The sequence below is a fragment of the Oncorhynchus mykiss genome, chromosome 8, assembly GCF_057628025.1.
Source record: "Oncorhynchus mykiss isolate SJ-2025 chromosome 8, ASM5762802v1, whole genome shotgun sequence".
Classification (NCBI taxonomy): Eukaryota; Metazoa; Chordata; class Actinopteri; order Salmoniformes; family Salmonidae; genus Oncorhynchus; species Oncorhynchus mykiss.
Genome location: NC_143029.1, coordinates 72,441,472 through 72,468,194, shown reverse-complemented (window position 1 = coordinate 72,468,194; position 26,723 = coordinate 72,441,472). Strand labels below are relative to the sequence as shown.

Here is a 26,723-nt window from a genome sequence, read left to right as displayed (position 1 = left end):
CTCTGATCCACCTCTACGCAGACGACACCATTCTGTATACTTCTGGCCCTTCTTTGGACACTGTGTTAACAACCCTCCAGGCAAGCTTCAATGCCATACAACTCTCCTTCCGTGGCCTCCAATTGCTCTTAAATACAAGTAAAACTAAATGCATGCTCTTCAACCGATCGCTACCTGTACCTACCCGCCTGTCCAACATTACTACTCTGGACGGCTCTGACTTAAAATACGTGGACAACTACAAATACTTAGGTGTCTGGTTAGACTGTAAACTCTCCTTCCAGACCCATATCAAACATCTCCAATCCAAAGTTAAATCTAGAATTGGCTTCCTATTTCGCAACAAAGCATCCTTCACTCATGCTGCCAAACATACCCTTGTAAAACTGACCATCCTACCAATCCTCGACTTTGGCGATGTCATTTACAAAATAGCCTCCAATACCCTACTCAACAAATTGGATGCAGTCTATCACAGTGCAATCCGTTTTGTCACCAAAGCCCCATATACTACCCACCATTGCGACCTGTACGCTCTCGTTGGCTGGCCCTCGCTTCATACTCGTCGCCAAACCCACTGGCTCCATGTCATCTACAAGACCCTGCTAGGTAAAGTCCCCCCTTATCTCAGCTCGCTGGTCACCATTGCATCTCCCACCTGTAGCACACGCTCCAGCAGGTATATCTCTCTAGTCACCCCCAAAACCAATTCTTTCTTTGGCCGCCTCTCCTTCCAGTTCTCTGCTGCCAATGACTGGAACGAACTACAAAAATCTCTGAAACTGGAAACACTTATCTCCCTCACTAGCTTTAAGCACCAACTGTCAGAGCAGCTCACAGATTACTGCACCTGTACATAGCCCACCTATAATTTAGCCCAAACAACTACCTCCTTCCCTACTGTATTTATTTTATTTATTTATTTATTTTGCTCCTTTGCACCCCATTATTTTTATTTCTACTTTGCACATTCTTCCACTGCAAATCTACCATTCCAGTGTTTTACTTGCTATATTGTATTTACTTTGCCACCATGGCCTTTTTTTGCCTTTTACCTCCCTTATCTCACCTCATTTGCTCACATCGTATATAGACTTGTTTATACTGTATTATTGACTGTATGTTTGTTTTACTCCATGTGTAACTCTGTGTCGTTGTATGTGTCGAACTGCTTTGCTTTATCTTGGCCAGGTCGCAATTGTAAATGAGAACTTGTTCTCAACTTGCCTACCTGGTTAAATAAAGGTGAAATAAAATAAAATTAAAATAAACATGTATTGTGTTGGTATCTCATCAATTAATGATCAACAAACAGATAATTAGTATGTTGTACTTTTAATAAATGCATGTGCAATTGCTGCTTAAGCACAAATGTGATGCCCCATTGTCCTTTCATTCATAGGCTAACTTGCTTTACGACTCATTTCTACAACAAGCCTTACTTACCCTAGTATAATTACATTTGTTATTCCTCTAGTCAGCCAAACAGTTTCACTGGGAAACTTCATGCAACTTATCATCCTAAAATGCTGTTATAGTGTCTCAAAATGTCTAGACTTTAGCCTAACCTTGGTGAAAACGTTCCTCTGAATTAATACAACGCATAATATGTCCCACTAACTTAGATGGCAGACGAGCAATGCCTGTGCCATGCAAAGGGCCTCGAGAAGCCGCGAGGGGTTATTATTTGTCATATTATAAAGGGGCCTCGAGAAGCCGTGAGGGGTTATTATTTGTCATATTATAAAGTACAGTGAACAAACCTCTACTACTGCTCTTGAATGCAGCCCTTTGCTTGTTGCTTAGCAACCATGTGACACGGGAAGTTTATGCAGCCATTCAACGCTGAATAGAATCACACGGGACATTACAACTCCTTTCTTGTAACTTTCTGGTCATAAAATAAAGTTAGTTGAAAATTTCATCGGATATATTGTTTCCAGATAACGTATCGGTGGTAGTTACAGTAGCGCCTGAATCAGGATGTTAAAATTTTAAAAGAACGAAGGCCTATCCATTCTGGGAACAAGTAAGTTGATAGCCAACTCGCTCACGCTTCGACTTTCTTCCATGCCATAACATAAGACATGACACACAGCTTTGCCATTAGTTTGCACAGTGGCAAGATGTAAAGGTAGCAAATAAGTGATTTAATTTCACCAACATTGATCTAACTAACAATAATTTGTTTTTTTGCATAGTATTGTGGAGATTGCATATTGCGACAATGCCTGAAGTTGAACCACTCAGATTTCCATCAAGGGAGGACGGGCCAAGTTTACAAGGTTTGAATGAAATTTTGCACAAATAATAACCCCCTCACACACCTTAACACTTGAAAGGCAATTGAAACAGAACAGAGATACAGGTGGTAGCATTGTTATACAATGGGGATACTGTCTGTCATCGCACATTGTCTTGCTTCTAAAGAGACACTTGAGACAGATTGCCACAACAGCAGGTAATGTTCTCTCACATTACAGTCCATGACAAAAGGTGAAAGTCGCCCACTTGCTTAATCATATTTCATATGAGCGCTCCAGCTGCAGCATCATCTTACATAGAGTAGGCTATGTTGTGCCTTGAAAGCACTGGCCTAAAGTGTATGTTAGACTGAGTAGGATATCTGTTTCAATATTGTGCATTTAGGCCAGGAGCCATACTGCAGCCAGATGGCACCCTTCCACCGCTAAGCCTATATTGTCCTTGAGTCTGCCACAGGAGGCTCAAATTAGGCTTCCCTGGCCCTTGGCCTATTCCCTGATGCTTACAATACAGTGATTGGTTATATGGACATTTATGGGTGATAGTGGAAATGACATAAGATCATTGTCTTATTGTCATAACACTGTGTACAGTAAGTCTCTTTCACACAAAGTGGAATATGTGTCCGATATACTATATTCTTGTGTCAGATTTTAAGGGATACAAATGTCATATGAATTATTCGTTATGTTATACTGTCATACTGTTGTTTGTATGTATCATATTTATGGAAAGCAGTTATGTGTTTTTTGCTTTTCATCAAGCCATCCCCAAATTATCATGAATTTGATTTACGGGTGGTCATTTCTGATATCTTTTAAGATCAGGTAGATCTTCAAGCAGTGTGCCCCAGCAGACGTCGCAGTTGTGCCCTGGTTAACACCCCCTCGCCGTGCGTCAACAAAGCTGTTTGCCATATTCAGGAGCTGAAGAGGAAAGTGGAGAGCTGGTGTCAACAGGTAAGATTCAAAGTGTGATCATGCAAAAAAAAGCTTTTTGAGTTCATTATTATGAGTTAAAAATATGAAGAAAAAAAATACATTTCTGTAATTTGTCTGCCTGTCTCCTCTACCAGTCAGGAAATGTTCAGCATCAGATGTCTCATGAAAAACAGCAAAAAAGCAAAACTTTTAGGTAAGATGTATATTTTTGGTCCTATGTTATATCCTATGTGTCACCTCCAACTCCAACCCTCCAACCCATTCAAAGTCCGATTTTCCCTAACCCCAAAATCTAAACTTAACTCTAACTCCTAACCCTAACATTTAACCCCTAACCCTAATTCTAACCCCAGCACTAATTCTAACCTAAACACGCTAGAAATTGCCTTTTTCCTTGTGGGGACCAAAAAAATGTCCACTGTTGGTCAAATTTTTGTTTGTTTACTATTCCTGTGGGGTATAGTTTAACACGTCCACAACAACCCATTAACAAACCCACACAAGCACACACATGCACATTGACTCACACACAAAGATACACACACACCCACACAAACACAGTCAACGTTGGTGTTCTATTATATACTATTGTCAACTGCGTGACCAAGACACAATATTTGTAAATACAGTCGTACTGGACATAGCACATTCATGATCTATACTGATCTATTACTTGTTATTTTTAACTTGACTCTTATTATTGATATTTATTATTGATTATTGTACTGTAATGTTGAGGTAGTTAGCACACAAGCATTTTGCTGCACCTTTCAAACCTTCTTTAAACTGTGTACCTGATGAATACAGTTTGATTCATTTATTGTTATTAGTCTTCATTTAAAGCTTTACATTTACAGCAATGAATGTTCCTATTTCTTCAGGTCTGTGAAGAAATGTGTTCCATGTTTTCCAGATTGAATTCCAGTGAATCTGTGTCTTCAATGATACCTACAGAGTTATACATCGAAGGCATTGGACTAAGTGCAAGAGGTGAGAGAGGTGAATATTTTTTATGTGTTTATTTATTTTCTCAAATGAGAGGGATACAGTGGCATCTATCTATAATGGCATCTATAACATGCGCACTATTTTGAATCAACCATATACAGTACAGCCCCTATTGTTTGCAGACGCTTTCTGTACTATGAGTCCACTTGTAGTTTATTTTATTTTAGCTTAGGTCATCTGACAATTACCAATATTTTTCAATAGATAAGGCTACTGGTATACTATACGAGCATCTCTCTTCCTTCATACAGAGGGTGACCTGTTGTCTCCGCTGCGTAAGGAAACCACGGACGTCCTGGTAGAAGTAGTGTATCTGATTGAACGTCTGGAAGCTGATCGCCAGGATGCAGAGGAGGCTCTACAGTCGGAGAAGAAAAGAAGGAGAACTTTAGGGAGGAAAATGTATAGTATTTCACTGTGGAAGCAGCAGGAGTTCCCTGTAGCTGTCCAGAAAGGTCAGTTAGTGGCAAAAGACAAAGATCCCTTAAAGAAAGGTCATTCATGTTGTTATCACTCTTTTATTAGGAGTATTATTTTGCAACACTTGTTGTTGAAGACAAAATAAACTGTAATCTAGTAGGTTTGGTAAGTTCTTTATATATTGCTTATAGTGCAACTTTACTTGAAACCTGGATATGTGCTGTTTCTCTCCAGAGCATGAGGCCTGTACCAGAGACATCAGTGAATTGAAATGGCATCTGAAATTGAGAAGAGATAAACTTCACCAAGTGACAGATAGATTGATCAAGACAGAAGTTCTGAATCGGCGGTTAAATGAGGACATTGATTTCATCAAGAAAAATGGGCCTCTGGTGAAGGAAAAACTGCAGCTGGAGAGCGATTTCATGATCCAAATTAATACGGCTCAACATAAGGTACTGTTCACAATTCATTTTGTTCAAGTTTTTTTCTACACTGTTATTGTCACATATATATTGCATATATTTATATATATTTTTATTTTAGGCCCTTGAGACATTTTCAAAGACCTTCAGTGAACTGAAGAGTTTTCAAGAAGAGATGAGAAAGGAAGAACTGAAAGCAGATGAGGATAGAGGATTGATGTTCAATGAACTTAAGGGCATCAGGAATCTGCTAAATGACAGACTGTGAGTACAGTATACAGCATATTAAATAGTATTACAGTGTCACGCCTGCTCCCACTCCCTCTCTCTGGCACTCAAGGGCGCCAGGCTGCCCATCATTATGCACACCTATCACCATCATTACGCACATCAGCGCTTCATTGGACTCACCTGGACTCCTTACTTTGTTGATTGCTTCCTCTATATCTACAGGCGAAGTCGGAAGTTTACATACACCTTAGCCAAATACATTTAAACTCCGTTTTTCACAATTCCTGACATTTAATCCTAGTAAAAATTCCCTGTCTTAGGTCAGTTATGATCACCACTTTATTTTAAGAATGTGAAATGTCAGAATAATAGTAGAGAGAATGATTTATTTCAGCATTTATTTTTTCCATCAGATCCCCAAGTTTACATACACTCAATTAGTATTTGGTAGCATTGCCTTTAATTGTTTAACTTGGGTCAAACGTTTTGGGAAGCCTTCCACAAGTTTCCCACAATAAGTTGGGTGAATTTTGGCCCATTCCTCCTGACAGAGCTGGTGTAACTGAGTCAGGTTTATAGGCCTCCTTGCTCGCACACGCTTTTTCAGTTCTGTCCACAGATTTTCTATAGGATTGAGGGCTTTGTGATGACCACTTCAATACCTTGACTTTGTTGTCCTTAAGCCATTTTGCTACAACTTTGGAAGTATCCTTGGGGTCATTGTCCATTTGGAAGATCCATTTGCGACCAAGCTTTAACTTCCTGACTGATGTCTTGAGATGTTGCTTCAATATATCCACATCATTTTCCTACCTCATGATGCCATCTATTTTGTGAAGTGCACCAGTCCCTCCTGCAGCAAAACACCCCCACAACATGATGCTGCCAACCCCGTGCTTCACGGTTGGGATGTTGTTCTTCGGCTTGCAAGCCTCCCCCTTTTTCCTCCAAACATAACGATGGTCATTATGGCCAAACAGTTCTATTGTTGTTTCATCAGACCAGAGGACATTTCTCTAAAAAGTACGATCTTTGTCCCCATGTGCAGTTGCAAACCGTAGTCTGTTTTTATGGCGGTTTTGGGGCAGTGGCTTCTTCCTTGCTGAGCGGCCTTTCAGGTTATGTCGATATAGGACACATTTTACTGTGGATATAGATACTTTTGTAACTGTTTTCTCCATCATCTTCACAGGGTCCTTTGCTGTTGTTCTGGGATTGATTTTCACACCAAAGTACGTTCATCTCTAGGAGACAGAATGCGTCTCCTTCCTGAGTGGTATGACGGCTGTGTGGTCCCATGGTGTTTATACTTGCGTACTATTATTTGTACAGATGAACGTGGTACCTTCAGGCGTTTGGAAATTGCTCCCAAGGATGAACCAGACTTGTGGAGGTCTACAATTTGTTTTTCTGAGGTCTTGGCTGATTTCTTTTGAGTTTCCCATAATGTCAAGCAAAGAGGCACTGAGTTTGAAGGTAGGCCTTGAAATACATCCACAGGTACTCCTCCAATTGACTCAAATTATGTCAATTAGCCTATCAGAAGCTTCTAAAGCCATGACACCATTTTCTGGAATTTTCCAAGCTGTTTAAAGGCCCTTTTACTTCCGGTGAAACTTGAGGGCGCGCACTTCAAATAAATAATCCTAAAAATTATGGATATTAAACATTTAGGTACATATCTTATATCGGTTGAAAGCTTAAATTCTTGTTAATCTAATTGCACTGTCCGATTTACAGTAGCTATTACAACGAAAACATGCCATGCGATTGTTTGTGGACGGCGCCCCATTTCAAAATATTTTTCCACCGGCACAGGTTTCATAAATTCACAAATAGCGATTAAATATTCACTTACTTTTTGAAAATCTTCCTCTGATTTGTCACCCAAAGGGTCCTAGCTATAACATGTAGTGTCGTTTTGTTAGATGAAATCCTTCTTTATATCACAAAAAGGCAGTTAGTTGGCACCATCGATTTGAGTAGTCCACTCGTTCAACATGCAGAGAAAGGAATCTGAAAATCTACCCCTAAACTTTGTTTCAACAAGTCAAAATACGTTTCTATTTACTCCTCATGTACCCTAAAATGTAATCAAACTATAATATTTATACGGAAAGAAGTATGTTCAATAGGAAACCAATTTTAGCAGGTCTTCATGGTGCGCCCAAACACACATTTCCAAGACTATGTATGTCCTTGTCCTAAAACTAATATTTCTTATTCGTCTTTGAAGTTACAAGCCTGAAACGTTGAACATAGACTGCTGACACCCTGTGCAAGCCATAGGAATTGCATCCAGGGGGTTAATTGTCAGTATGACCTTATTCTTGTTATTGTAAGAGGATGGTCTCTCAAAAACATTATTGTTAGTTTTTCTTTGGATTTTCTCCTACCATATCTATTGTGTTATTCTCCTACATTATTTTAACATTTCTACAAACTTCAAAGTGTTTTCTTTCCAATGGTACCAATTATATGCATATCCTTGCTTCAGGGCCTGAGCAACAGGCAGTTTACTTTGGGCACGTCATTCAGGCAGAAATTTAGAAAAAAGGGGCCTAGCCCTAATAAAAGGCACAGTCAACTTAGTGTATGTAAACTTCTGACCCTAATCTGTCTGTAAACAATTGTTCGAAAAATTACTTGTGTCATGCACAAAGTAGATGTCCTGACCGACTTGCCAAAGCTATAGTTTGCTACCAATTAATTTGTGGAGTGGTTGAAAAACAAGTTTTAATGACTCCAACATAATTGTATGTAAACTTCTAACTTTAACTGTATCTGTTCCTCAGTTTGATCCCTGTGTCAGCATTAATGTCGTTATGTTTCACCTGTCCAGACGCTGTCCGTGTTTTGTTTCATGTTTGTTATTTATTAAATGTTCACTCCCTGTACCTTCTTCTCATCTCCCAGCGTCTGTCCTCACATACAGTATCTGATAGTTACCCAAAGGTTTTTTTTAGGTTAAAAGGAACCAGAAGGAACCAAGGAATAATTGTCCAAGTAATCTGTCCTGTTAAATCTCAAATATCTCTGTAATCACGCGGTAACTTAACCTGACAGTGTTGTTATAAAGTACTTACAACTGTTGCGCCATGCTTGCAGTTTGCGCAATTAGACATACATGTAAAGTTTATGAATAATTTCACTTCAAAAGATGATTGTATTATTTTGTCCAGAACTGAGTTCCAGCAGCTGATAGATTATTGGGATGGCTACTGCATTACATTGAAGGAGACAGAGGAGAGGGTAGCTTTGAAGGAGGAGGAGTGGGGAGACATGTCACAACATATCCCTGTGCTAGAGGTGCAGGAGACTGCAGTCAATGATCTGGTGAGTACTGTACTGTGCTAACTGTGTACTGTATGTTACGTCAGCACATGTGAGCCAGTCTTTAACTTAAATGATTTTCACCACTGTGAACAACTGCATTTATCATAATTAATGAATGAACAAATGAATGAGGAATTTTACTTAAGGAATATGCTGAAACATGCACCAATGTTCCTTACATATTGAGAATACAATGTATAGTTATTTTTTGGTCACAGGTTGTGGAGTTGAACATATTTATTGAGGTTGAAGGTAGAAAAATTGCACAATTAAAGGAAGAGATTTCAGAGCTGCAGAAAGAAATCCATGCAACTGTAAGTGATGATAGTTATTGTTGACGTTGAATAATTCTCACAATACTTTATTTATTGCATACGACTTATTACATATTTATTGCTTCCTAACGTTGCATCCGGGGCATATTCCAGAGACTTGCAGGTGAAGCGGCGGTCTCTCACTCCGAGGAGGTGTTCTGTAAGAAGCATCAGGACATCTTGGCTCTCCATGAGGAAAACAAAGAGTATGAACTAGAGACTGAGGACTACAGTAACACGATCTATGAGAGGTACTGTATGTAATTTGTGTGTGTGTGCATACTTACGTATGTGTGTGGGTGTATGCATACTTACATAGCTGTGTGTGTGTGCATACTTACGTGGGTGTGTGTGTGTGTGTGTGTGTGTGTCCATCCATCAGTGAGCAGGCAGTGAAGCAGCTTCAGAAGGAGAGGAAGCGCATGCTACAGAAGATCAGTGTGAATGAGGAACAGAGAGAAGAGGCCAAGGAGGAGTTGTCCCAGGTGGCAGCAATGCACGCTAACACCAAGGTCAACCTGGAGGAGCTGGAGCAGCAGACCTTCATGGAGGAGCAGAGGATGAGGGTCCGTGTGGAAAGAGACATGCACTTAACTCGACATCTCGACATCCACACACTTTTAACTGTAGTATGATCAAGGCTACAGATGTTAAGATCTTAATTTGCAATGCAGGACATTTAAAACTTGTGGTGTATTTGAGGTTTAAAAAGGCCTTATGAAAAATGTATCAACCACTACAAAAATTTCAATGAATTATAATCCACAGAATCATTTACATTTCTTGTCGCTGCAGGATTAATTTCCTGCTGTAGCAAACTGGCTCAAATGAAGATCTTACATCTGTAGAGATCCATGCACTCTTACCTGTAGTAACATGCTCATAACACGTAGAGATCCATTTTATCAGAATTTATGAGGGTAAGTTAGAGAGACACTGATTTATAAATGAATCCTACATGAGGTTGCATATCCTCATTGACACAAGTGTTTGATGTTTAGATTCAAATTCCGTTAGATATTGTCAATCACATAATCTGCATTAGTTGTCGGTGAGAGAAGCACATGCTTTTAGAGATTCATCCATGCTTGGAGTCTCTATCAAGGTGGGTTTGTGAAAAGAGCCCTTGCAGATAGACATTCAGATATGTACTAGTAGATTCATGTACCATGATGAAGTGGGCTTCTTTACTAGTGTTACTGATGCAACACATATACATATCTCTTCAGAAAGTGATTGAGAATCTGAAGAAAGACATGATGAGCGAGATGAAAGCCATGGCCATTCTGAAGGTAAATCTCTTCTGTCTGTCTTCTGTAGAGTTTTTGGTTGGTTCTGCCAAGCAGCTTTTTACAATCAGCTGTGTTCTAAAACCAGTAATCTCGTAAAACTGATCTTGGAAGGTGATATGATTCCTTGTGTACAACAGTTTTGTTAAATTTTTAAACTGTATTTTAGGATACATTAACAACATTTAAAGCAGAATTACACCAGGAGCAAACCAACACAGAAAACGCCAGATGGGAACTTCATAAGGAATTTGAAGAGGTGTCATCAGCTACAAAACAACTGGAAATTGAAATGGAAAAACTGAGAAAGGTTTACAATGATAAATCTGAGGTAATCTAACATTTTATGTTCAGTTGACTGTATTTCAAACATTTTAGTGAGATATGTTGAGTGTTTTAAATTCAATTGATTATTCATTTCTCTGTTTCAGAAAATTGAACGTTTAAGGGAGAAACTCTGTGATATTCTAACAGAACACAAAAACACTACAAATTGTCTGGAAAAGGAAAGGAACCTGAAACTTGACCATCTAAATACAGTCAAGGTAAGATAAAGCAAGGATTTACACACAGTCACCATATTTTTTTTTTTAAATGTGAGAAATGTAATTGATATTAGCACAACACATTTCATGATATAATGTAATACACCTAATACACACGCATGATTTACAAGTGATAGTGTAATGTATTTGAACTCACAAGGTGGGTGGTGGGACTTAATAAAAGTTATTGATGTTGAAATCATGCTGCCAAGTTTCATTGTGGCGCATGGTTCATTCATTTCAATCTTGTTTATTGTTGACAGGAATTACACCAAGATGTTACCAAGAGGTTTGACCACGCCTTGAGCAGAATCACAGTCCTCACTGCTAAGTCCAAAGAGTACAGAACAGGGTCTGACAGGATGGAGGAAACAGCAGCCACAATGCCAGATGTCATTGAAGAACTACAGTAAGAATCTCTCCTCTCCTCACAACCACCCTCTGTTCTGCCAATATAATATAATAGGCCTTCTACCCTATCTAGAGTATTTAGAATGTATTATCATTGTAAGCCTGCTGCACCAGAGACCCCGGAAAGCTTGAATTTATTAGTTTGATTCATGCTGTTCTCAGAGCGTGAAGCGTCACCATTAACTTTGAAGCCTTGGCTTTTCCATCATTGATATTAGCACAGGAATCAGCTTGGTATTATTCCAAATCAATTGATTGCCGTTCACCTGTATTTATCAGGTCCGTCTTTGATGCCGTAGAGTTCAAAAACCAAACAGCTACGTTGATCATGAACACCTTGGAACGTGATATCACCAACTGTCAACAACGGATTGAGCAAGCAGTGCAAACTCACACTACTCTATTCACAACCAGACAGCAAAAAATGGAGGAAACCAAGGTAAAACACTGGGTCATTTGGTTAATACAAGGTGGTTTGGTTTATGTTGTACTCATTTTATTGGATGTTAGTGTTACTGCTATTCCTCATACAGCTAATCTTACTGGAATTGAGACCATGTACAGTAACATTTAGGTAGGCTAAAAGCAGGTAGGCTAAAAATATTTGTTAGTTTTCAAACATGGCAATTGTCTTCAAAGTGGTATATTGGTAACAAACACAAGAGAAAGTCTGAAAGGGTCCTCAGCTTATTGTGTAGTTATTTGTGGATTAGTGTCACTAGAATTACTCGCTACAATCCGTTGTGAGAAGACCACAACAGCATCCTAAGCAATTAGAATTACAAGCCAAGGTCAATCGTGTTGTGTTTTTTAAAGAAGTGACAACTAACTGTTGGAAAGTATTTTTCCAAACTGAAAACCAACTGAATACAGACTTCAATTAATGTATCCCACGTTGGTTCAATGGAATTTCATTGAAATGACTTGAAAACAACGTTGATTCACCCAGTTTGTGCCCAGTGGGAAGGCCTCTCCTGTATTGGTGAATCTTTCTTGGTTGGACATTTGCTGTATTCAGTTACCTGTATGTTTAATCATCATATTAATTTAAACACAAGCCTATTCTTCCCAACCTCACACCATTGACAAAACACATTTTTACCAATGTAATGTTTTTTGTATTCACCTCAAAATGAGTGTAAAAAATGTCTGTGGTGTACATTATTTTATATTTAAGCCTTGTTTTAATGTGGCAATCAGCAGTTGGAAGAATAACCAAGGGTGTCCCCGCTCCTGTTTCGGTAAAAAGGTGAGGAATGGGACTGGAGAAATGTTACCACTCTCAAATTCATAGACAGAGCTATGGATGCAAGGAGTGACCATCACTGAGATCAACATTATAGTTTTAACCATGTTTAGAGGCTATAGAGTTTGTTTACATTTACTTTGTTTACAAACATTGCAGTTTAACAAGCTTATATTTTGGGTTCTGATGGGGTAAGACAGTTGAATTAAGCTCATGAGGCATTTATCAGTTATATTCTTCAAGAAACTTATAGGTATATATCACTAATTTATGAATCCAAAAATGGATGTAGCAACTGCAGATTGCCCCTTTAATGGGAGAGCCCAATTTATTGTAAGGTTTTCATCTGCAGCATGCAGGATTATCAGCCCAGCCACCGCCTCGTGGCTGATGGGAGTCTCACATGGCTTATCTAATGTGAAATCGCCATGTGGTATAGAGTTTCATTAAACGGTGATCAAGAATGCATTAGTTCAAAACAAGAAAAGGCAATGGAGCTAGGCCGCCATGCATCCGCGAGCGCAGCAACTTTAAAGAAGTTGTTGGCGTGAGACAATTTAAGAATTAGGAAGTCTTCCTCATAGACACAAGTCCCATTAGCCTGATAAAAAGCAATCATGCAAAAATAGCTTTAGCCTTTTTCACTTGAAAAAATGTAATGGAAACAACAATAGGCCTATCGCCCCTCTCACCAAATAAAAAGATCAAGAGTTAGAGCGACTGTTAAGTTAGAAGGAAATTGGTTAATTTGATCATTATGTTCATTAGGTCCTATATAACTACTGCTGTACACAGTTTCTATTCATATACTGTCCACACTTTCTATACGCGTTCTGAAATGTATTAACTTCTTTCTTTTTACTTTTTGGATTATGTGCGTAATCGTTTTGTATTGCTAGGCATTATTACTGCACTGTTGGAGCTAGAAACACAAGCTGCAAATAGCACCTGCAATAACATCTGCAAATATGTATACGCAACCAATACACTTCGATTTGAATATACAGCACACACATAATGTCCACATTAGCATAACGTAATAAGCACACTAAGCATTTGGAAACTGCCGTGCGTGACTCAGAGAAACACAGTAATGACTGGACACATTGAGATATCAAATTACACAGGAGAAAGATGCTGACCTCATATTATCATTGGAAGGCCCCAGAGGTCACCATGGATGTTGACTGTTGGGATGTTAACTGTCAGGTAGAGCACATTAGTATTGCTAACAGCTCAGAGGAGGCTTGTGTTTGTGTGTGGGGAGACACTAAGGGGACTTTTTGACCTGCATCCCATTGACAGCCCAACTAGCCAAAATCTATAACTAACCCTTACCTTAACACTAACCTTAACAAAACCCTTAACCCTAATCTTAACCTAATTTTCACCAAAACACTGTTGTGTATCCACAAACAGTTCCATTCAACTCATGAAGTCGCCCCATACACTGAGTCAATTGAAATTAAATTAATCAAAATCAGTTATTCATCAGGTACAGTGCCTTCAGAAAGTATTCATTTTCTTCACATTTTGTTGTGTTACAGCCTGAATTTAAAATAGATTTAATTTAGATTTTGTGTCACTGGCCTACACACAATACCGCATAATGCAATGTGGAATTATGGTTTTCAAAATTGTTACAAATGAATTAAAAATGAAAAGATGAAATGTCTTGAGTCAATAAGTATTCAACACCTTTCTTATGGCAAGCCTAAATAAGTTCAGGAGTAAAAATGTGCTTAACAAGTCACATAATAAGTAGCATGGACTCACTCTGTTTACAATAATAGTGTTTAACATTATCTCATCTCTGTACCCCACACATACAATTACCTGTAAGTGTAAGGAAAGACGCTGGGAGACTAGAAGCAAGTACAGGGAGTGAACATTTAATAAATAACGGACATGAAACAGAACACGGACAGCGTCTGGACAGGGGAAACAAAACAACATTAATGCTGACGGGATCAAACTGAGGAACAGACAGATATAGAGGGGGCAATCGACAAAGTGAAGGAGTCCAGGTGAGTCCAATGAAACGCTGATGTGCGTAATGATGGTGACAGGTGTGCATAATGATGGGCAGCCTGGCGTCTTCGAGCGCCAGAGAGGGGGAGCGGGAGCAGACGTGACAGTAAGGTCCCTCAGTCGAGCAGTGAATTTCGAACACAGATTCAACCATAAAGACCAGGAAGGTTTTCCAATGCCTCACAAAGAAAGGCACCTATTGGTAGATGTGTAAACATTTTAAAAAGCAGACATTGAATATTGCTTTGAGGATGATGAAGTTATTTATTTATTTATCCCCAATTTCGTGGTGTCCAATTGTTGTAGTAGCTACTATATTGTCTCATCGCTACGACTCCCGTACGGGCTCGGGAGAGACGAAGGTTGAAAGTCATGCGTCCTCCGATACACAACCCAACCTAGCCGCACTGCTTCTTAACACAGCGCGCATCCAACCCGGAAGCCAGCTGCACCAATGTGTCGGAGGAAACACCGTGCACCTGGCAACCTTGGTTAGCGCGCACTTCGCCCGGCCCGACACAGGAGTTGCTGGTGTGCGATGAGACAAGGACATCCCTACCGACCAAGCCCTCCCTAACCCGGACGACGCTAGGCCAATTGTGCGTCGCCCCCCCAGAACCCAGAGTCTCTGATGGCACAGCTGGCGCTGCAGTACAGCACCCTTAACCACTGCGCCACCCGGGAGGCCTGATGATGAAGTTATTAATTACACTTTAGATGGTGTATCAATACACCCAGTCACTACAAAGATACAGGCGTCCTTCCTAACTTAGTTGCCGGAGAGGAAGGAAACCTCTTAGGGATTTCACCAGGAGGCCAATGGTGACTATAAAACAGTTACAGAGTTTAAGGGCTGTGATAGGAGAAAACTGAGAACAGATTAACAACATTGTATTTACTCCACAGTACTAACCTAATTAACAGAGTGAAAAGAAAGAAGCCTGTGCAGAATACAAATATTCCAGAACATGCACTCTGTTTACAACAAGACACTAAAGTAATACTGCAAAAATGTGGCAAAGCAATTCACTTTTTGTCCTAACTACAAAGTGTTGTGTTTGGAGCAAATTCAATACAACACATTACTGAGTACCACTCTCCATGTTTTCAAGCATAGTGGTGGCTGCATCATGTCATCCGGTATGCTTGTAATCAAGGACTGGGGAGTTTTTCAGGATAAAAACAAATACAGAATGGAGCTAAGCACAGGCAAAATCCAAGAGGAAACCCTGGTTTGTCTGCTTTCCAACAGACACAGCAGGACATTAACTGCAAGGCCAAATCTACACTGGAGTTGCTTGCCAAGAAGACAGTAAATAAAAAAATATATACAGTATATATGGGGGATTGGAAATTATGCAGACAATTACATTGATAGAATCCACAATCTATCTGTAATTTTGCAATTTTATAGCTGAGTTACAGTTTTGACATAAATCTGCTTTGACATCTATTGTCACAACTTGGTCTGTTTCACCTGACCTTGTGCTTGGCTTGTCTCCCCCCTCTAGGTGTCGCCCATCTTCCACATTATCCCCTGTGTATTTATACCTGACACAACCTGGTCTGTTTCACCTGACCTTGCGCTTGTCTCCACCCCCCCCCCCCCCCCTCCAGGTGTCGCCCATCTTCCACATTATCCCCTGTGTATTTATACCTGTGTTTTCTGTCTGTTTGTGCCAGTTCGTCTTGTTTGCCAAGTCAACCAGCGTTTTTCTACTAGCTCCTGTTTTTTTTACCAGTCTGTTTTTCTCATCCTCCTGGTTCTGACCTTTGCCTGTCCTGACTCTGAGTCTGCCTGCCTGACCATTCTGCCTGCCCCTGACCTCGAGTCTGCCTGCCGCCCTGTACCGTTTTGGACTCTGACCTGGTTATGAACTCTTGCCTGTCCCCGACCTCCCTTTTGCCTACCCCTTGGACTATAATAAATATCAGAACTCAAACCATCTGCCTCTTGTGTCTGCATCTGGGTCTGGCCTTGTGTCGTTATATTATGCCAAGACTCTAGCAATGATCAACAACCAATTTGACAGAACTTTAAGAATTTTGAAAATAATAATGAGCAAATATTGTACAATCCCGGTGTGCAAAGCTCTTAGAGACTTATCCAGAAAGACACAGCTATAATCAGTGCCAAAAGTATTTCTAACATATATGGACTTTGGTGTGAATACTCTAAATTAGATATATCTGTATTTATTTTTCAATAAATTAGCTAAAATTCTAAAAACATGTTTTCACTTTGTCATTATGGGGTATTGTGTGCAGATGGATGAGAATGTTTTTATTTATTTAATCCATTTTGAATTCAGGCTGCAACATGACAAAATGTGGAATAAGTCAATGGGTATGAATACTTTCGGAAGGCACTGTAAATGTCTGTCATGATCTCCAAACCCAAACGTTTCCAAAGCGTTTCCACCATCAACATAGTGTCTTCCTTCATTAATGTAATCAAGCAGCTAGCTGGTGTTCTGTGTAGTTGTCACCGTGGATAAAGTAAACAACGCAACCAAACTACAGACTTCTTATGGGCAATGAAGTGTAATTCGTTCCATTTACACTTCAGATAACAGCAGCCATCAGATGGGCTTAGTCAGAAGTGCTGCATGCCTTGCCTGCTGTAATTAAAACTGGAATCAATAGAAAGCATTTGTCATGTTTACAGCCCCCCCCTCCCCTCTTTCTGCTGGGTTAAACTCATCACCTTAGTGCTGCTGCTGTTGTGTTTTACTGCAGAGACACACTTCATTATGTTCCTTCGTTCTGCAGGTACAGCACAGTACAGTCGAGACCACCAGGATACAGCAGCACAATGATCAAATACTCTGGGAATGAATTGGGTTGAGACATGAGAAGAGGGCAGGCAGAGAGAGAGACAGTTACTCAGTCATTGTTATTTTTTTGATTTCCAGAATAGTGTCCAGTCAGTGTTTGTCTCTACTTGTCCCTGTGTGCCCTACAATGTTTATCTCTCCTTTCTATAGCCTTGCCTGGGACAGTGATCCATGTCTTTGATCGCTCATACAGTAGCTGACATTCAACATGTACTGTATACAGTGCAGTATAACTGCTGCTTCAGCATGCATTGTTCCTTGGTAGGACTGTAGCAGCTATCCTCCACTAGGGGTTGATGGAACTAACCACCATGATGGACCTCCTCAGTCATACTGTGCTGCAACCTGCCATGTCTCCTCAATATTTTATGACTGTGGACCACACTCATAAGTCCTGTCAAGTGCTTAAAATTGTCAGGACACCTTGTTATCAATATATGTGAAACCTTGTAACTGAACATGTGTTTGTATGTGTATGTGTTGTAGTCCGACCTAAAGGTAGCCCTAAGAGAGAACGTTGAGTTGGCCCACGAGTACAGAGCCCTTCAGAAAGTCCTGATGATCGTCAAGCAGGGGGCTGTTGGGGTGTTTGACGAGAGGAATCGAGCAGAGGCATCTTTTTATGATCACAAACAGGTAGGCTCTCTACTGAACGTGTCTACTTCCTAATGTTATAAAATGATAGAGCTTTACATATTGAATCATAATCACTATCATTTAATCATACATTTAAATCATTATATGATATGATATTATGTTAAATTATATTATATCCAGTTTGCCGTTTGATTGAAATGTTTCTTAGCATGGTCAGTAATTGTCAGATTGTTTTAGTTGGGTAACCAATGAGATGACTGCAGTAATCTGATCTTGATGAGATAACCTTAGTGTAGGAGGATGATGGATGTGATATAGTAGTATTTCTGCCCAGGGGGAGATTAGAGAGAGGATAGGTGGATGTAATTCATGCAAACGCATAAAGACTAAGCTCACTATACAGGTGTTCCAAGGTGACATGTTTCATTATGTTTGCTTCTGTTCACTAGGTGTCCAATGGGCTAGGTTGGCCAATGGGCTAGGTTAGCCAATGGGCTAGGTTGGCCAATGGGCTAGTTTGGCCAATGGGCTAGGTTGGCCAATGGGCTAGGTTGGCCAATGGGAGGGAGACACATAGCAGGCACATTGTCAATAATAGAAAAAAAGAATACACTCTCAATGCTAATACTCCCAAAGGTCTTAAATGAAAACTACAGAACAACGTATACTCCTAAAGGTGTTGAATGAAAACTACAGAACAACGTATACTCCCAAAGGTCTTAAATGAAAACTGCAGAACAACGTATACTCCCAAAGGTCTTAAATGAAAACTACAGAACAACGTATACTCCTAAAGGTGTTGAATGAAAACTACAGAACAACGTATACTCCTAAAGGTGTTGAATGAAAACTACAGAACAACGTATACTCCTAAAGGTGTTGAATGAAAACTACAGAACAACGTATACTCCTAAAGGTGTTGAATGAAAACTACAGAACAACGTATACTCCTAAAGGTGTTGAATGAAAACTACAGAACAACGTATACTCCTAAAGGTGTTGAATGAAAACTACAGAACAACGTATACTCCTAAAGGTGTTGAATGAAAACTACAGAACAACGTATACTCCTAAAGGTGTTGAATGAAAACTACAGAACAACGTATACTCCTAAAGGTGTTGAATGAAAACTACAGAACAACGTATACTCCTAAAGGTGTTGAATGAAAACTACAGAACAACGTATACTCCTAAAGGTGTTGAATGAAAACTGCAGAACAACGTATACTCCTAAAGGTGTTGAATGAAAACTACAGAACAACGTATACTCCTAAAGGTGTTGAATGGAAACTACAGAACAACGTATACTCCTAAAGGTGTTGAATGAAAACTACAGAACAACGTATACTCCTAAAGGTGTTGAATGAAAACTACAGAACAACGTATACTCCTAAAGGTGTTGAATGAAAACTACAGAACAACGTATACTCCTAAAGGTGTTGAATAGTTGTGAGAGAAGCTACAGAAAACAACATTTCAACCGTTTCGGTTTTTATGGTCCGGGACGCAATTTAACTTTGATCTTAAAAGGAATTGCAGATGAAGACCATATTCTATAGCCTAAACAGGAAATAAAACATGCACTGCTTCAGGCAATAAGCAATAGACATTATTTGTTTCTCCAAAATGACTAATACCTTTACTTGAGCAATTCCTCATCTGACTGAATGAATGTTATCAAGTAAAAAAATGCAGAAATAAAATCCTGTGGGCAGGATTCTCCACGCTTGTGATCAAAGCCTGATTTTCTTTTACTCTGTATTTAGCCTTCCTTAACCATTTCTGTTTGTTTCAGCTCTAGACATAGACATTTAGTACAGAACCACCTACCAACATCTCTCATTTTCTCATTCTAAATAGAAACAGATTTAATGTCATGTAATTCCTTTTAGTTTTTTGGTTTCTGATTTGCATATCCCTCTGACAATCTCATTTCTATCAATTGTTATTCTCAATACCCAATGTTACAGGGTTTTATTCATAGTGGCTAACTAACCTGCTTCTGTCCCAGAGAAGAAAGACTAGCTTCAAAGGACCCAGCACACTGGTGGGATCATATCATAGCACACATGTTTTGACAGCCCATAGCAATACTGTGTACTGGAATGACTTGGTTCACTCCAAACATGGAAGAAGCTCTCAGTTGTTTGAAGAGCCTGTAAAATGTTTGATATTCAGCAGAGGGAGCCAATGGAAGCTCCTGCTAAGGCGCTCTACTGGCCTGACTCATCAAGCCAAGGTTTATAGTCTTTTGCCTGTTATAATACAAACGTAGTTAGCACCATAGTAATAAGACATTGTACACAAAGATACATTCTGAATGTATTGCATTTGTTATTAGTTGACATTATACAGTAAGTTACAATGTTACAATTGGTACATTTTTTAATCACCTGCACATAGCTGAATGCTTCAATGCTCCAACCCAACACTTTCCTCAAATTTTAGGCAATATCAAAATACCTTTTTTTTGTATAATGGTTACCTACCATACCTACCCCCATCTACTAGGATAGAACTAACCTAAAAGTGGTTTTCAATTGCGATGTGTTATTTCTCCTCCAGTAGCATCAGTTACCTTATGGTTCATATAAGTGGCCTCATCACTGCATGTAAGCATTGTTTTGTTTATGTGGATGGAGCTCTCAGCAGAGGTTTTTAACAGGGCACGCTATGAAGAGAATTCCTGTTATTGTCTGTCCTTCAGCAGTAGATGGCTGAGCTAATTCGCTTTAGTTTCTCTATGCACTGGGGAACACATTGCCAAGCAATGATAAGCTTTGCAGGAAGAAAACAGAGATGGAGGGAGAAAAAGCAATGGCATCTATCAGAATTGAAAGAAACCCCTTTGCTTGAAACTGTGTTCAAATAATAAAGCGAGCGAGCATCATGTCTTTCCAATAGACTAGGAATAATTTCTAGTTTCGGCGGGGGGTTCATGACTCTGTGTGTATGTGTAAAATATGTCTTGAGGGGATTGATATAAAGTTAAACTGGGTGAAGTAGAAATATTTTACTCATCAGCTTTGCAGTCACAGAGTTTGCCTCAGCTAGAACAAAACTGCTGAAGCATTTAGAGAAAATTAACCCCCCATCCTGGCAGCCAGATGTGACTGGATTCTGATGACTGCACACGAGTGGGCAGAGAAACCAAGAGACTGTGAAATTCCTGTCAGGCCTGTGTACTGCAGAATGGGCTATTGACTGCTTTCTCTATTCCCCTCCATCATTCTTCTTGAACACTGCCATTAATTTCCTCTCCTGCCTTACCAATTCCTTTTTCTCTCTTCTCTCTTCCCTTCCTTCTTTCTCCCTGTCTGCCCCCTCCTAGATTTCTTTGTTGCAGAAGAGGATGCACAAAGCTGTGGTGAAATACTTCAGACAACGCAGCCTCTATAGCCAGGCTGAACTGGCCCGCTTCCAGACCCTCTCTAACGAGAACAACCAGAAAATAAAAACTGTCCAGGTATGTATGTTTCACAGGATGAATCCACACACATACAACATTACAACCATTCCAGTTCGATGGGGTTTTCTTCAATTCTCCAATCCGCCTGCCTAGTCCTGCAGTATATCACAATCATTTTTTTAAGTGTTGGGAAGATTCATGGGATGAGTAGATTTTATTAATTTAATGGGAGTATAATAATTTATGACAGCATAATGACTTCATGTAATGCCTTCATGTAATGCTGAGCATGTGTAGCATCCCAAAGTTAAAACATGTTGAGCTGAGCGTCATGCCTCCATTGGCAGGGAACTAACCAGTCCACTAACCCACAGTAAAACATTCACCAGTCACCACAGCCGTCTGTAGCGTCATCACATTACAGTTATTAAACACGCCACCATCACCCTTCCTCCATATATCCAGTAGTCACAACGCCGGCACAGTGACGTGATTGACGATGTTTCGGTGCGAGTGCCTATGACATGCTGCGACCCGGCATCTGAAGCTAGCCCTTTCTCCTCTCCAGAGAACTATACATTCACTCTGTTAGGGTGCATATTTATTCACTACATTACGTTTGGCTGTGTGGCTGCCTTATGTTTATTGTGTTGTTACTACTGGATAACTATCTATGGTACAACTACAAACCCTCCTGTGTTCCTAGGTTGAATAACCCCGAGCTACCTTTCTCATGTTTTGCTGAAAAAGTAGTAGGCACGTAATTCTGAATCTGCAGGGGTGCATGGAGAAGTGGAGATCTTCAATTACTGGATAATGGGTGGCTAATATGTGGTGAGATGTGAGAGGAGGTCAAAGCGGACAGAAGGAGAGTGATGAATCTTTATCAAATGTCCTGTCCTGTAGCACCCTCACCAAACATCATAGTGTAGCAGGCAGGTGCCATTCAACCATGGAACCATTCACATTCTCTCACCCATTATATTTTTTATACAGAGGTGTTTACATTCAGCATTTTTTCCTTGCCCCTGCTTTCTATCCAGGTGTGACAGCCAGCCACGTCTATCGGCTTTTCCCAAGCTAGCACTACCATTACCTATGTCACAGTCCCACAGACTTAGACAATACAAGTTTTGTCTAGGTCTTCATTGCAATTCAAATGATAATTCAACTGATTTGATTCGATCAGACTTCTTCCCAGATAGAATTGATTTGACATAATTTCAGACCCTCTGTGTCTAGTCTTCTCTACACAGTGAGCAATAACACATTCAGTCATTATTTCCCTATCCATCCATTCCTTCCCCCTTTGTATTTCCGACATGCTTTTTGATTGGTCTTATCCAGCCAGACATTACAGCCAGTCAGTCAGCGGCGGGAGGGAGCAGTCATGTCTCCCAGGTCTAGCCCCGAAGAGAGGAGGGGAGGCCCTAGGCAGCTGAACACAGAGCAGAGGGTAGAGCAGAGCAGGGAGGAGTGGAGCATGGAGGAGGAGGAAAAGGAGGAGGAGGAGGGAGGAGCTATCAGGGAGCTGCAGAGTGTGAAGGACAAAAGAGCTGGTGTATTGAAGCGCAGCGCACCGTCACCCGTCACAGCCCAGCACAGGGTCCCTCAGAGCAGAGCAGCTACTCACATTAAACCCCCAACCCGGCTCCTGCAGACTAAAGCAGGCTTTACTACGCACTACGCACAGCTTCCTTACTAAGCTTCCTTACTCAGGGTCCTTAGACTAGTGCACACCCCTTAGAAAGACCCCTTAGAGTAGTACACACTTAAAAATCAAAGACCCTCTAAGTAGTGCACACTTACAAATAAAGCAGTGCATACTTTTAACAGAAAGCCCCTCTGAGTAACGTTCATGTTAAAACCAAAGCCCCTCAGTGATGCACTGCATATTTTACATACTGATGGTGATGGCCTCATAGCAGTTCCCACTTCGCACCAACAGAACAAAACATAATGAAACAAATGTACCAAAATGGACTCTTCATGGACTGAATCCTGCTGGGTACTATACTAATCCATCCACCTATTTGGCAGAAGATCAGAAAAGTCAGGTCTGCACTTCTACCACCAAGGCGTCAGGTCTGCACTTCCACCACCAAGGCGTCAGGTCTGCACTTCCACCACACTAGCATTATGAAGCCAAATGTAACTTATTTTCTTGCTTTGCAGTAGCTCCAGAGGAGGAGGCAATGGGCGATGTGGGATGGTGGGTGTGTGTGGTGGTGGGGGCGCTGTCATCCTGTAACACCGCTGCCAGAACTGGCAGTTGAGTTTTTGTGTTCTGCCAGTTTACACCAGGGATGGCATAATTGACAATGGCTAACAGCGGCGAGGCTCACAGTGCAGAGTGCTTGTTGAATGGCCAGTAATGATAGTAGCAGACGCCCACTAGCCCCAGTCTCCAGGGACAGTAATCCAAGATCCTGTTTCTGATATAATTGTTAGTCAGAGAATTTCTGCATGGCTAGGCCGGTTCAGATTCCCAAGTTGGTTGACAGTGCAAGGCAGTTTAATAGAAAAACTGGATGCTGAGATTTTTAAAACACAGGCGCACTGAACCTGGACCATGGTTCAACCAGGAGCCTCTCTCTCTTGTACTTGTTCTCGCTCTCTCCTTCCACAAAATAAAGAACAAGACCCTGGGCGTAACTTACTCTCACTATCTCTAGACAGTACGTCGAGCAAGCAGCAAGTAGTGAAACAGACAGAGAACGGAGAAAGCATCACATCAACACTAGAGTTGTCTTTGTCTACTGTATGTCTGTCGTCAAAGCTGCTGTTCTCCCTCTCTAATCTCCCGACTCAACGTCGTCTGACTACTGTCGTCACTCTGTTTTCTTAATTAGAATGTATTCATTGATTCTATTTGCTCTCTTATTCAAACAGGAGGAGTTGTCAGAAGCAATCCGGCGCATTTCTGCCTTTCTGCACTCTCTGGCAGATGACTCAACAACCAGTGAGGATGCTCCGACGATGGAGACAGCAGCAGGGAACAAACAAGTGGGTCTGGATGCCATTGGGTTGAACAAGAAGAAGATGCCTACAGTTCAGATAACAGTGTAATTGGACATTCACCTGGTGCCAGACAACTTACTTACCCCAGCACGCTTCACTCACTCACTATCCCCCCCCCCCTCTCTCTCTCTCTCGCTCTCTCTCTCTCTCTCTCACCAGCAGCAGATCCATAACAATGAAACAGGTGACTTTCATGCTGCTGCCAGGACTGATCTAATTTTAGCAGGGTGAATGATTGCAATTGGCTTTGCCTCATCAGATAATTAATCTATGTCACCATTAATTGGAAAAGAGAATAATTACAGGCAGTGTTGACAGAAATTCTAAGCTTCTCCAGATTTGGAGATCTAATCAGGACTACTAAAACCCACCGTGACCTTAACTACCACTTAGTACACTACCTCGACCACCCGGACCAATGTCCGAGCAAAACACTTCCTCTCAGGAGACAAGCACACTTGTTGTTGTTGTTTCATTTTTTTTTTATCCCTCTCTCATTTTCTCTCTCCCTCTTCTAGAAAGCTGTCTCCCTCAATCACTTTTCAATATTCAATCTTAATTTTGTGGAAGTTTAGCATTTTCAATGAGCTGGAGATGAATGATTAATGAATAAATTTAAATGCTTCATTTTGTCCATGGATCATTAGTTAAGTCCTTTGTGGGAAGGACCTGAGAAAGGAGTGAACATTATTGAGACATTAGCCTGGAGCATTCCAGGGGTAAATAGTGTGCACATTACAAAAGGATGTTGTGTAGCGGGGTGCAGTAGCCAACTGGCTTTCTAACGGAAGAACCCCCAGGTAACGCTGCTTTCAATTTGCCACATCTCACCTGAATCACACGTAGTATTTATTTGGAAGAGAAAACAAATGTTTATTATTTCATCAAGCATTCATCAAACATTAAGCATTGCTTCATAGGCCCAATAATGATGTGGCACATTAATATTTATTAAACACACTTCAAAAGTTTTTATTTTCCTCTTTCATAAATATTAGTGATACAAGTATTATTACCACAGCATTGTTTATATTTTGATTATTGTGATGGGACAATTTCAGACTATGGCTGAAATGGACTATTAAGCTATGGAGATGGCCATTGGATTCATGTAAGATCTGTTCTCGACAAGATGTTCTTGAACTCACCTCAAGTAGTGACAGTGATTTCCTATCAGGTCACTCAGCCAGGTGATAGATATTGTTGGTCCGGGTCTGCAGTCTTCTGGTTGATAGAGACGTTTGTATGTTGATGACACCGAGGCCTATTCCCTCCCTTCCAGGGCAGAGGGGGGCAGTATGAAACAACAAGCTGAGAGAGGGAGACAGTATCTCGGTTTCCATCCAATTGGCAAAAGATTTTCATGCGAATTTTAAAAAATCTGCATAAAGAAAATATGTTCAAAAGTTCAATCAGTTTCCTTCACATTTTCAACTCTGTTGCATTAAAATAGAACATTTGCCTGCTCTGGTCTAAGTAAGCACTTGCTCTCTAGTCAACTCGCAGAAACAGGTGGTCTAGGCCTACATTACGAGATTATTATGGATAAGAGACAGAATATTTTTATTTGTCAAACGGCATCATCATGTCACCAGAATCAGACCATCGATATTTATTGAAAATGAGCATCAAGATTACCGTGCACTTTCACCACCCTGTGAAGTCATAAATTATTGAATCTGTAGCCTAATAAACTGCTTGGTTTCCCAAGTCCTAGTGTTTGAACCACACAACATATTGCATGACTCCCAAGTTTACTTCGATATGATGATTATTATATCAATATTTGTGCGTAAAGGCATTTCCACGTCCATTTCTCGCATAATTAATTTTACAGATAAAAAGATGTAAAACAAAGGAATTATCTGTTGCCATTTATAAAATTGTACAGAAACTTCCTGTTTCTATCACAGCTGTGTTTTTAAAAAAAAATACAGTATGACTTTACTCACATAAAAACTATGGATGGAAATGTGGTTATTGAAATCACCATTGACTTTAGCAACACATGCTCCATTTCCACTGCCATGCCATAGAATAGCATCTTATTGAATCACCTGGTAGTCAAGTTGGCCTTATGAAAGTGTGTGTTTACTATGATCATTTTGACCTTTTGACTATAAAGACCAGTAGTTTAAAGATGTTCCTGTTTGGGAAATAAGGCACTCTAGGTGCACTTAATTTTTTGAAATGTTTTATTTCACCTTTATTTAACCAGGTAGGCCAGTTGAGAACAAGTTCTCATTTACAACTGCGACCTGGCCAAGATAAAGCTTAGCAGTGTGAACAGACAACAACACAGAGTTACACATGGAGTAAACAATAAACAAGTCAATAACACAGTAGAAAAAAAAGGAGTCTATATACATTGTGTGCAAAAGGCATGAGGAGGTAGGC

General features: G+C 40.3%; 1 protein-coding gene across 4 annotated transcripts; it reads left to right on the top strand.

Moving 5' to 3' along the window:
• Positions 1-1,796: 1,796 nt before the first annotated feature.
• On the top strand, positions 1,797-24,953 carry ccdc178 (coiled-coil domain containing 178). 4 transcript variants are annotated; one of them, XM_021613539.3, is made up of 20 exons: positions 1,797-2,029; positions 2,202-2,285; positions 3,088-3,224; positions 3,341-3,399; positions 4,120-4,196; positions 4,466-4,669; positions 4,869-5,089; positions 5,181-5,323; positions 8,473-8,626; positions 8,845-8,940; positions 9,055-9,191; positions 9,323-9,506; positions 10,170-10,232; positions 10,399-10,560; positions 10,661-10,774; positions 11,038-11,183; positions 11,465-11,624; positions 17,786-17,935; positions 21,228-21,362; positions 24,198-24,953. In XM_021613539.3, exons 2-20 carry the CDS (start codon positions 2,228-2,230, stop codon positions 24,372-24,374), a joined length of 2,577 nt encoding a protein of 858 aa, XP_021469214.2. In that variant the 5' UTR covers positions 1,797-2,029; positions 2,202-2,227; the 3' UTR covers positions 24,375-24,953. The 4 variants fall into 4 exon arrangements, with proteins under 4 accessions (XP_021469214.2, XP_090038595.1, XP_036841982.1 ...); XM_090182469.1 differs by having other exon boundaries at positions 1,798-2,029; positions 3,093-3,224; XM_036986087.2 differs by having other exon boundaries at positions 1,798-2,029; positions 3,093-3,224; positions 4,120-4,205.
• The last annotated feature ends 1,770 nt before the right edge of the window (positions 24,954-26,723 follow it).